Source organism: Oryzias latipes, chromosome 20 (genome assembly GCF_002234675.1).
Source record: "Oryzias latipes chromosome 20, ASM223467v1".
Classification (NCBI taxonomy): domain Eukaryota; kingdom Metazoa; phylum Chordata; class Actinopteri; order Beloniformes; family Adrianichthyidae; genus Oryzias; species Oryzias latipes.
Genome location: NC_019878.2, coordinates 360,787 through 373,276, shown reverse-complemented (window position 1 = coordinate 373,276; position 12,490 = coordinate 360,787). Strand labels below are relative to the sequence as shown.

The 12,490-nt window shown below is 37.8% G+C and overlaps 1 protein-coding gene across 4 annotated transcripts; it reads right to left on the bottom strand.

The window, feature by feature from the left end:
• Window positions 1-1,159: 1,159 nt before the first annotated feature.
• On the bottom strand, window positions 1,160-11,910 carry LOC105357795. 4 transcript variants are annotated; one of them, XM_023950222.1, is made up of 12 exons: window positions 10,871-11,910; window positions 9,612-9,658; window positions 8,639-8,728; window positions 8,323-8,463; window positions 8,007-8,197; window positions 7,756-7,892; window positions 7,544-7,637; window positions 6,999-7,334; window positions 6,865-6,923; window positions 6,509-6,639; window positions 6,237-6,364; window positions 1,160-4,220 (listed from the first exon to the last, which is right to left on the bottom strand). In XM_023950222.1, the coding sequence occupies exon 12, from the start codon at window positions 3,791-3,793 to the stop codon at window positions 1,352-1,354; it is 2,442 nt and encodes an 813-aa protein (XP_023805990.1). In that variant the 5' UTR covers window positions 3,794-4,220; window positions 6,237-6,364; window positions 6,509-6,639; window positions 6,865-6,923; window positions 6,999-7,334; window positions 7,544-7,637; window positions 7,756-7,892; window positions 8,007-8,197; window positions 8,323-8,463; window positions 8,639-8,728; window positions 9,612-9,658; window positions 10,871-11,910; the 3' UTR covers window positions 1,160-1,351. The 4 variants fall into 3 exon arrangements, with proteins under 4 accessions (XP_023805990.1, XP_023805992.1, XP_023805989.1 ...); XM_023950221.1 differs by having other exon boundaries at window positions 6,509-7,334; XM_023950223.1 differs by lacking the exons at window positions 9,612-9,658; window positions 10,871-11,910 and having other exon boundaries at window positions 8,639-8,770.
• Between the last annotated feature and the right edge of the window lie 580 nt (window positions 11,911-12,490).

The following is a 12,490-nucleotide window of genomic DNA, read 5'->3' as shown; positions in this document are numbered from 1 at the left end:
AGCTATTGGCCAGAGGAAGCAGGCGGGCTATCAGCTGACGAATCAGAGGGACCAGGGGCGGAGGACCAGCGACCATGATCTTTCCGGAAGGCGGAGATTCAAACACATCTTAAAAAGACTGTTTTCAAAGTTTTCCATTGTTCTTAGGAAAATCTACGAGTAATTCGCATGTAACTTGTGCGTCAGTAGATCTTTACTTGAGAATCCAGATATATCTGCATTAATGTTTTAATCTGTGCTTTAGAACTATTGTCAGGGAAATAAACTCCGTGTATTTTTAAACCGGTTGAATCCTTGTTTGTTTTACCACTCTCGACTATCGAACACGCATGGATGGAAAGAACCCAAAAACGGACGATTCTCTTTCCTTCAATTTGGTGACCCCGATACGTGAAGTCGGGGGTGAATAGGAAACGCGGACCAGACCGGTTGGACCACATCATAGTGGCTTATTACGAGATTTCTGAGACTTCCGACGTAAAGTCTGGGGATGCTTCCTGCCATGCGGTCGACTTCTTCAGAGGCCTCATTCATAATCATGGTGAGCAGAGCCTTTTGTAAAGTCTGCGTATTGATGATCTCAAATTAAAGGAGAAGTCGATTGTATGGGTGGCACAGTGTACCCTATACGAACGAACGGGCGAGCGCACCCCAGTAAATAAGTGTTGGGTTCACCCTCCCTAGAACAGCGAATTGAACGGTGCACAGTAAAAACAGAAGTGTTAATGCAACACTTAAAGAGTTGATTCTAACTCTGAGCCAGATAACATACGGTCCTTATCTGGCTCAGAGTTAAAGTGACACTGTAGACAGTGTAGAATTTTCAGAGTTAACATAACTCTTTTGGGTGTTAATAATTGACACTCTCTGTTCACATTTAACAATAAAAAGTGTTGAATCATTTTTACACTTTGACAAAAATTAACACCCACAGTGTTGGTTAAAAATTACAATTACAGTTTTGTTATTGACAATTAACTCCTTTAAACGCATCCCACACAAGTGTTAAAATTGACACTGCTCATCGAGTTCATTCAGTGTCAATTTTTGCCCAATATCTGCAGTGTTAAAATTTTTTAAACTAAAAGGCAATTCTCTGCAAAATTGTACTAATGCTTAAAGTTGAACACTAAGAATATCGGCAGAAAAAAAGAACACATAGTCACAAAAGGTCTTTATTAGAATTTGAGAATAAAAACATTCAATTTAAAACAATTCACTTTAAATGTCACCCAGTTGGACACAAATTACCACTGAAAGAGTAGAAAGAGACCCTTGACTATTAAGTCCAAATATAGTGGAGGAAATAAAGAAAAACGTCCAAGGTAAAGTCCAAATGCCTTAACACCACTCACACTTGCATTAGATGGCAATACGGAACCACATACATTGAGGTATCTGAGGGTCCATATGTCATTTGAACATCCATTGGTTTATAGTAGAACAAGTCCTGAATATTTAACACTGTCACAATCTGGAAAGGCTTTAACAGTATTTTGAATGCATGGTAATGTTCATCAAAACAAACAGTTTCGACACCAGAAAGAGCTAGAACAACTTGCTCATCCTTGACAAAAATTGTGTGGATTTTATAAAATACTGGCATCTCATTAGCTACCTCAACACAAACTATTAGGCCAGGTTTATATTCAGTTCCATTGTGTTTCACCCACTTCACTGACAGAACATTAGTGGATATTGCTGTGTTTAATTTGTCAGCAATTTCAGGACCCTCTTTCAAATCTTGAAGCCAAAACATTTTTTCTGGACCAACCACTAATCTGAAATGACTAAAAGCTTCCCAATGCAAGGCCATGTATCTTTGGTGCCTTTTAGCCAAAGTCTTGGTGATATTTTTGAAACTTTTCAGTTGGGTTTTAAAAAAGTTGTGTTTTGCCTCATAACGCATTGACCATATGTGTAGAATCGGTCCAATATTTCTTATACATCGTGGATAGTGTATCATGAAGTGATGTTTAGGCAAGAGGTTTCTGGAAGGAAACAGATGTTTAAAAAGCTGATGATGCTCCACGATTAGGTGTTTCAAAAAGATAGTCATACCATCTGTTATAACCGGAGCAAATACAATACCAACTATCTGGAGAAGCAATAATAAAAGATGCCAGTACTCATTGCCTTTCTGCACTAAATCACCAAATATCAATGGCATATTGCGCAGCAAACACCATGACTGTATTGCATTCAAGCCCAAGTCATTACTACCATCAAACAACTTGACAGCAGGAGGACGATTTCGTCGCTCCGTGTGGCCATAGTTAAAAGACTCTGTTCTACCAGACAGTTCTTTTGCTGTTAGGAAGTTTTGCTGTACATATTCCAATATAAGTTTTACCTCAAACTGTGCAACTCCCTCCAAAATGTCATGCATCACATCAACAGAAAGATTATCTGCCGTGTCAAAAAACTGCAAAGTATTCAACAGACTCGAACGCTTCACACCGTAAAAATGAGGTAGTTGTGGATTTGTCTGTAGAGTACAGCAATGCTCTGCGTGCATGTCTTTTGTACGGACTATGATGCTTTCATTTTCACAGAACACAGACTGAAATTCACTTTTCTCAGTGACACAAAAACGACAGCAGTAATGAGCACTAAATGACTCAACAAACCCAAATATTCCATGAAGACCAAGATTGTCCCCTGTGACTTGGACAATGCTACCACGAACAGGACTTTGAAACATGGGAGATGTAATTCCACAAGTTTCAAGCACCTTCAGATCACTGATGATTGGCTCAAGGATGGTGTTAAAACCATATGTTTTGATATCTTGAGCATGAAAAAGTGCACACAAATGTATGTTGACTAAAGATGAATTTAATTTTGGTGGAAAATTTCTCAATGTAAAATATATACCCCCTAATTTATGTATACCCTTTTTGGACCCAAGTGGATTAGCAGTCTCAAATTCATCGTAAAATAACTGAATGAGAAAGGCAAAGTCTTTTTTTGAAAAAAGCGGATGGCTCTTCACATAGAGCCCATCCTGTATGTCAAAGTATACCCCATCCTTGGAAAGATGGCTAGATGTCAGCATATGTGCAAAATTTGGATTTCTGATAATAGACTGCAGTGTCTCTAGAATTGGAACATATGCAAATTTATCAGTCACAATAACCTGTTTGTAAGTCCCACTAGATCTGTTTCTTCGGTTCTCCAATCTGACACCAAGAACTTTTTCAACTGGTTCAACAGTTTTCCATTTCTGTTGAAAATAGTTGCTTCGTTTTGTTTCCGAATTGAAAGACGTAAAAGGGTTTTCAAGTTTTTCAAAACTTTTTTCAACTTTAATTTTCAAACGTTTGTCTTGTGGTGCTAAACATTTCAAAGCTGTGGCTTTTGCTTGACTCTGTATGTCCATAACAACCTCTTCCATTGATGACACAAAGCCATTTAAAGTCGACTGGGCTACACCAGCAACCTGAAGTTGCGCAATAGCAGATGCACATAAGTCAAGAGTACTTCTGTCAGATACAGGCACAACTTGAGAAATACTGGCCGTATTTTCGTTTATTGCTAACTGAGAGTCATTTCTAACATCACTGTCTACAGTGTCAACTGATTCCTCTTCAGGCTCAGTTTGCTCACAATGTTTAGTAAGCAAATGCTTTCTAAAACCAGAGAAAGTTCCAAAAACATGACAACATCCAGGCTGAGCACATTTCAAACGAAGTGCTTTGCCACTATAAAAACCATGAATTAAACGCATATGCCTAACCAGATTGTTGACATTTACAAAATGAACACGGCAAACAAAACATATCAATCTCATAACAAAAAAATAGGTCAAATAACAATGTCAAATGCTAATGATATCTGAAAACAATGCAGTTAAATTTTTAGCCTGTTCTGTTTGTGTGACTATTTCTTAACTAGTCTGTAGACTGTAGTATTCTGGCCCTGATCTCTGCCACACGTGGGCTCTCTTGAACTTGGGCAACATCAATATTGTAGACAGTTGTCTGTATGAAGGTGTACATGTTGTGGAGCATCTGACTGTACAGCGTACCAAAAACAAAGTGTGCTTTAAAGAGTTCATCAACAGCTCCAAGTGAACTGGTTGACTTGCACGGAATGACCTGCTTGTCAAGAACAATGAAGAAATCCTGGACTCTGCTCTTCTTTGTACCAATCGCAAGCAGATAGGGTTGAGTGGTGTTGGCAACGGCATCAACATGTTCTTGGATGCTTGTTCCACTCTGAAGATGAAGAAGATTAAACAATTACAACATGAAGGAGCTGCATTTCCAGGAGAAAAAAATAAACTTTAAGGGTAATTATTGGCAACAAAAAACAAAACACATTTTTTTTTATCAAAGTTGACCATACTTGTAGTGAAAATGGCACGAGGACAAAAAAATATATTTTTGTGAAAAATGCGAGCGCTGGGTATTGGACCAGCGAGCTTCTGCACCATAGAAAGAAGCAAAGGTTTTCAAGGATTCCCCATGTAAGCAAAAATCCCGGAAATCCTGGAATGTCTTGGAAAGTTCAAGGATTTGAAGGACCAAAAGCCAATAGCTGAAATATTGTAGGAGTTAAGTGCCAAAAAATGGCAGAACTTAAAGAAATAAAGAGAAAAACAAAAACAACGGTTGAATGCTTTATAGCACATGTGTCAAACTCCAGGGGGGTATTCCAGAGAGCAGGTTATGCTAGCTCCCACAATAAGTTTGAGGCTAAGGAAGTTGATAACCTCAGCTTTCGGTTCCAGAAATGGAGGTATGTTTCAGGGTAGGTCAAGTTGCCATGGCAACTCATGCTCTGAACATAACCTGGTCCGGAGCAGGTTTAGTTGAAGATTAGTTTGTTTACAGAGAGGTGAAGCAGCATGGCGTGTCCATTTGAAGATGATTTAGTGGATGAAGAAGCTCAGATAATACTTTTTCCACCATGAGAGGGTGATAAGACCACATATGGATGTTGGAAAGATAAACTTTTTTACTTTGATCTAACTTAATTATTTGCTTCAGTTAAGATAAATCATTTTTTTGTTAGGTCACCTTAAAAATAACACATAGTTTTCAGACAATTATTTTCCTTTTATTCAAATTAATTCAATTAAGTAGGTGTAACTTTGATGCTGCTGTTAAATCGGCACCGCAAGGGATTCTGGGATATCATTCCCTTTGCCTGTCTGGACGGATTTGGGTTTAAGTGTGGGTTTTTTACAAAATGTGTTTAGTTGTATAGCTGTTTTACCGTGTTTCACCGTGTTTGGCCGAGCTATTTTGTCCTACTATGCTTAAGTCTCTGCACCATGAGTGAGAGTAAAGTAGAGGATGATGAGTTTATATAGCACCTCTACCACCCAAACCTGTTATGTCAGTAATGGAATATTCTGTGATGAATTTTTGCACTCCGTGCATTTTTTTCCGTTCTTTTTATTGTTAAAAAATGAGCATATCTGCCGGCTCAAACTTAGACATATGAAAGTTCAAGAAATATAAGTAATTAAGATGGAAAAAAGATTGATGAAGTAATGTGACATTTAGTTAGATAAATACGTAAATTTGAGTTGTATAAACAATTATTGAGTTTGAATAAATTTAACTAAATTATCTTTCAGCCGTGTTACTTTTTTGATGGACTTATAATTTCTATCCGCCGTTATTAAAATCTCAGACTCCGTCTCACTTCCGTCTCAAGTGTCGCGCTTTCTTTTTTTTTCTCCACGTGTTTCCATGGTGACTCCAGAAATCGGCGATCTATTGAGAATGTCTTTATGTACCGTGCGTTAACCCAGGGTTACCAAGTCGAGCGTAATTACGCCAACTCATATCCGGTCTTTTGGAACCGACATACCCAGAGTAAGCAAGTTCAGGCGGATTTCAGCCAGAGTTCAGGCTCAAAGTCAGGCTAGTTTAAATATGCTTCCTGGAATACCCCCCAGGCCTCAAGGGCCAGTGTCCTGCATGTTTTCTAACCAACCTTCCATTGAAGCTCCTTATTGGCTAAACACACCTGATCCAGGTAATCAATAGCAGATAAGACAGGATTTCTGAAAAACATGCAGGAGGTCGGCCCTTGAGGCCTGGAGTTTGACACTCCTGCTTTATAGCATTCAACCAATTAACTTTATTTAATTATGCTTACATAATGATCAGGGAAAACAAATGCATTTACCTCGAACTACCCAAGCAAATGTCTAATCACCCCACCTGTCTTAAAAGGGAGTGAGGAAAGAAATCACACAACAATATACTAATACTAACCTTCTTAAAGACAACAAGATGTTTCTCAGCTTGAGATGCAGAAACCTTGCCTGGCCTTTTGCGCCCCTGGGCTGTTGGAGGAATCAGGTGAAGCAGGAGAATGACTGAAGATAAATCACTGTCCCATCCTGCACAATATAAAAAGTTGATTATATAATGGCTGACTAATACATTTTAACAAGTCTTTATGCTGACAGAAGAAAGAAAAAAAACGTGAAAAACAGCTAAGTGCTGCAAAGAAATGTTAGCTAAAAAAATAATAATATAACTACCGGAAGCAATAATGTCATCCTCTTCTTGAAGTGATGTAGCTTCTGCACAGTAGATCAGATCTTCAAGGTTGCTTGAGGAGGGGAGAGCCTTACTCTGCTGGATGACCTTCTGCTTGAAAACAGTAGGCCACCTTTATAGGAAGAAAATAGACCCCTATACATTAGAAATCCAAGCATATAAACCTGGTCAAAAATCAAGGTTTTGTTGCCTTGTTGTTCACACAATAGAGAATAGGCCGATGAGTGTTTTTATAAGATGATGGGATTTTTTTTTTTTTTCTTTTCATCTTGTGATAATTTTCAAACCGGGAGGTTTTTTTTTTTTTGTCATATGGACTGCAGGGTTTAAGACTGACCTTTCTAAAAACTTGGCAGCCACCTCGTCTCTAAACTGCAAAATGAAGTCTTGCTCAATCTTTAATAAGACATGCCAACAGTTACTAGTGCATTTTTACATCAAGATCATTTATTTGTTTAAATATTTACTTACCAGCCCTTTGATGTCTTTGAAGCATGGAAATTCAGTCAAGACATCTGAGGATTTATCTTTACTGTGAACCATATTGTGACGATACTCAAATGTCATCTTCATTTTCTGCTTTATGATGTCTTCATCAGATGAATACTTCATAAACGATATTGCCTCCTTGCATTGCTCTTCAGTCAGGGTGATCTCTGACTGAAAAGATGCATTTCTTCTAGCCAACGGCCCTCCACCAGCCAGCTGATGTGGTGCTCTTCTGCTTTGTGATGAACTATTCCTTTGTATGGTTTTGAGCCTCCACGCCAAGTACCCTGTGCCACTTTCAGGATCGTAAAAATGCTCCTTTCAAATTAAAAACAAGAAGTAAGCATTTTACTTTTTATAGTCTGCATTGCATCAAGTTATTCCAATTTCTAATCATATTTTAGTCTTTATTTGGGTTGGCCTAATTGGTCTTATTTTGAGTGATTAAACTTAGTATTGGTGGCTAAGAGACCTTACCCTCGAAAAGGGCATATTGTAAAAATGTTAGTTATAGAATTGGAACTTACATATCCATTTTTGGAAAATGGATCCATTAGGTAAGGGAACATCTGAACTATGCCTCGAGCATACATCTCTCTTACATGCCGTGGTGGTGCCATCCTGAGAAGGAGTAAAACAAATTAATTTAGATTTTCCAGTCCCAAAATGATGTATATGTGGCGCCAATATTTCCCCTAATACTTGGCAGAAAGGTGCTTGGAACAAACATCCACATTACCCATGAATCTCAGTCATATCTGCAGCAAGAATGTTAATCATCTGTCGGCGTGAGGAATCAGTCAGACTTTTTGTACGGCTGTATTCCCTAACAATTAGGTCTCCACCTGGTTTCTTGGTCAAAGCCAATTCAACAACCTTTAAAAAGGAACAAAAATAGGAAAGCAACTCCTCAAATTAAAGAGTTTTCATCAAATGAGTGAATACATCTCAGGCTACATTGAACAAATGAATCAACCAACATTAACTTACTTGTTTAGCATCTTCATTTGTCTTCTGTCGTTTTCTTGAAGGGAAACAATCCTCATCCAAGATGATTGTATCATCAGAATCGCACACAGAAAGTTCGAGAACCACTGTATTATTTGAACTGCATGATGAAACATTCTGTTGTGAACTGGTTAAGTCTTGTGTGGATGCAGTCAAAATGGGAACCAGAGAACCTACCAAAAGAATGGAACACAGATTGAGAAATAAACCTTTTTCACTCACAAAACAAAGTTAACTTGCTCTTAAATTACTACTACTACTACATTACTACTTGTACATAACAGGTAGAAAACATTACCACTGTTAAATTGAATGGTAAATACACCAGCATTGGGAAGCTGTGCAACTTCTGCAAAGACCTCTGCATCCACCTCAGTTCCTGATTCATCATAAACTCTGACTCCTTCACTGACAGGTGGAATGGAGAACTTCAAAAAAGCTACAGGAAATAAATCAAATAATTAAAAAATGTTAATTAAAATGCTGATTTTTTTTAAACAACTATTAACCATAAAGGCCTAAATTAATAAAGTTTCACACATTTTAAGACAACGTTGGACTAATAAACAGGTAATTAATTTCTTTAGTTTCTCAGTTTGTGATTGATGGCTTACCAGAATTCAAGAATTCCTCCAAACTTGGCTCACTGATCTTGACATATTTCTGGTCATTATTTATTTTTGTTTTAATCAACATGTTGGCATCTGTAAACATATCAAAATTTTATTAGCATTAAGAACACACAGCTGTTGGGACAGTGGCAACAGTTGTCATAATACTTTGGAGAGAAGAAAAAAAAAAATCAAAATGAACAACAAAGAATATTAAAAATATGTGGCCTATAGTAATCACCCATATAACATGATACACATCAAAACCAGACCACAGAGCACAATGAAAATTGTTTCGCACATCAAGGGCGTCAGGTTTCAATGTTAAGTCAATGTTCAGGCACGATCTTGTCCTTGCAGCAGGGAATCCGCTTTGGCACGTGACGTTTTGAGTGACTCGATCAGCAGGTTGGAAAAAATTAAAAAGAAAAAAATTCCAATATAGAGTGATCGAGCCCGCAACGCTAGCCAGCAGACAGAGAGCAGGTGTCGTCATAGCTCCATGGGCTTATGATGTTATTCTTATATTCATTTAGACAACAATAAAACAATCCTCGAGTTTTTTACCCCCTGGAAAAAGGTTTCAACTGGACCACGGACAGCCGTCGAAAATAGAGGCAGCAAATGTAAATTTGACTCGAGACTAGTGTCCGGTGTGAATGCAGCATTGGCCTTTTCATCCAATATATATTCTATGGGTTCTACAACTTTCTATTAGTAGTATTATTATCATTTAAATGCCAGGTTGCCAGTGGAACACATTTAACAATATATGCACTTTACGGTGACCACGCCCAAAATGACTGTTTTAACTTATGTTTAAGAATTTCTGTAATGTTTAAGAATTTCTGACAGTCTAACTACCTCTGTACTACATAACTGGACAAACAAATGGAAAGACTACAAACAAAATTGAGTAATTTAAAATGACTAAGAAACACCTTTGTAAAACCAATTCAATGTTAAGGATACTTACCAAATAATAGCCAGACTTGAGGAAGCAATGTGAATGGATGACAAAATCTGTAAAATAAATAAATAAACAAATAAAAATAATTATTATTATTAAAAAGAAAGAGTTCAGCAAAAAATTTGTGTTTCATTTCCAACATACACACATAAATTTGGGTGCTAAACCCTGGGGGGGGGGGGTCTTTTTGCCACCCTCTTCTGATGCTGTGGGTCCTTCAATCTAGCTTAGCACTTAAATTTGCTACTCTGTCCTCAAAATTTTACTCTTAATGGCAAATATGATGCTGGTAATTAAATATTTAAACAAATAAATGATTTTTATGTAAAAATGCACTAATTTTGTAACCCCCCCCCCCCCCCCCCCCCCGCATAACTGTATCTTTGGGGTGTTTTTCTTCCTCTTTCCTTCTCTTCCTAAACTGATGCTTCGTTTGATCTTTCATCCATTACCCACAATCTTACACAGTTGAGTAACACTCAAAGTCATCAAATTGAGATGATGAAAACGCATTCATTTTGATGGAGATTTGTTCCCGTTTTTCCTCTTTTTTACTTTAAATAATCAAATAACCTGACAAAATATGTTATTTTTATGAATAAAAACCATTTATGTATTAACTTAGAAGCAGCAGCGGTATTGTGCGGTCTGGAATCATAAGGGGTGACTCCACCCACCCCCACCCCCCCTCCACCTGTTCACGTTCCCTGCAGCTGCAAGTTGGTTAACCCCACCCCCACACGCTTTCTTCTAGCGTTTTCTACACGGGCGTATTATATAGTCAATACAGTTATAGGCACTCTCGTGTTAGTTTCATCAACTTTACATGGAAATACGACTTTTAGTCTTAAAAAAAACGAGTAACAGAAAAAATTGCGAGGAGTTCTAGTTTGCAACCTAGATCCGCCCGGGCGACCGCCGATCAATTTCAAGAATTGCCGACATAACCGTAAACCGATATAGTTCAAGCTTGGTGATCACATTTATATGGTATAGTTGTGGCAATTATTAAAACACATGCCGCTACTTTCGGTGTATTAAAGTATCACTAATCATTTTAAAAACGCAACCTAAGCTTCTTTGCAGTGAGTCTGCAAAAACAAGCTAGCTTAAAGTTTAGCTCAACAGAGCAACAAGGCGCAAATGAATTTGCTGGCTAAAACAAAACCACGAGGCCTTGTTGTAACTTTGTTGTCGAATGTCAAAGCATATTTAGAAGATTATATTAAAGCAAAACCACAAAAAAGTTCGAAAATTTCACTTACCGTAGTCAGACAATGTTATTTCCACCGCTCCCACATCTGCTGTGAAACTGACGAACGCGCTGCTGCTCCTAGAATGGCGGATGCATGCACATGCGCAAGTCAGGTGACATCATCGAATATTGGATGAACTTTTTCTTTTGTCATATTCACCAATTTAATGACGTTGTTTTTAAGAGAAAACTATAAACGTTTGAATTACTTGAATTAATTAGGAAGAACGAAATGTTATAAAATAATTTAAATAAATTTAAATTTAAAATAAATTAACTAAAAACATGTTTGAAGCATTAGGCCAGAATCTGCTTTTTCAACGCATGCAGGTTAACATAGTGAAACAAAATCTTCAAAAAAACCAAAGCAGCTATAGAAAAATGCAATCTTACTTTAAGTCCAAATACTTTTTAAACTTCAATGCTAAATAACAGAGTTGTGAACAACTAGCTTACCGGTGTGTTTCAATGATTCAATAATATGTATGAGGTCGGCTGAAAAGACGGTTCCACCTGCAATGGCCGTTCTCTGTCTTTACCCAGTCAACGTCACAACCACTGGCGGGAATTTAACTTTATGCTGGTGTTGAATGAGCTCTGTGGGAAATGTCAAGATTTTACACTGCATGTTTTTCACCCCACAGAGTAATTTTTACTCTGAGCATTTTAACTCCGAGTATTAACACCAACACTTGGAAAATGGGGGTGGGGCCTTACACTCGCTGTTGTTGTAATAACTCTGAAAGAGTATGGTCAGTTTGACTACAAAAATATGACACTGGAGAATTTGCTGTGTGGCAAAATATACACTTTGGGCGGCAGTAAAAGATTTTGAAAAATTGGACAATTATAATTATGCAGGTTTTTCGTCTGTTCGGCCTGTACAAAATTGAACGTTGGCAAATTGGGAGCTTGTGATATTTGGAAAGCAGCAAATTGACTAGGTTTGTGTCTGTTCAACCTGTTAAGAAATCCCTTACGAAAAACAGAGTTATTATAGGAACTAATTTTGCGCGTCTAGGATTTTCGGAAACACCAAGGAGGCTTCGGCCTCTACAAATTATTTTTTTATACGCGGAGAGAAACCAAAGAAGGATTCAAAATAAACATGAGCGCTGAATTTGACAGAAGATGAGGAAAATTGTGCATTTTGTCAGGACAAAAACGACAACATGACTTGACGACTGACTGATGACAATACAGACGTGATCGCTGATGAACGGACTGAATGTATGAGATTTTGGAGACGTGACTGCTTATGAATGAAATGTATGCATGAGATTTTGGAAAGTATGGGATGAAAAACTGTTTGAAAGTAGCGAATTTTGGCTTTATTTTCCATGTTTCTGTGTGAAATGTTTTCTCTATGGACGTGGCCATCTTGTTTCGAATTAGCCAATAACGGGACGTTTTAGTTTCTTTCAAATGTGTCGACAGCGCTGATTGGCTTTGTTTGTACCATGTGGTCGGCGTGACGGCGTCCATGCAGACCGAAATGTTCAACCTGCGCTAAACTTTCACGGAACAAAGCTGAAGAGTTTGCAATCTAATTTGAGGTAAAACAACAACTGACATCGTAGTTATTGAGTGTGGTCATGACCTCGGTTGTAAGACGTCGATAAAAACAAAT

Excerpts from the sequence above, each read along its gene's own strand:
- LOC105357795 (XM_023950221.1), bottom strand. The coding sequence starts at position 3,793 with ATGAGATTGATATGTTTTGTTTGCCGTGTTCATTTTGTAAATGTCAAC.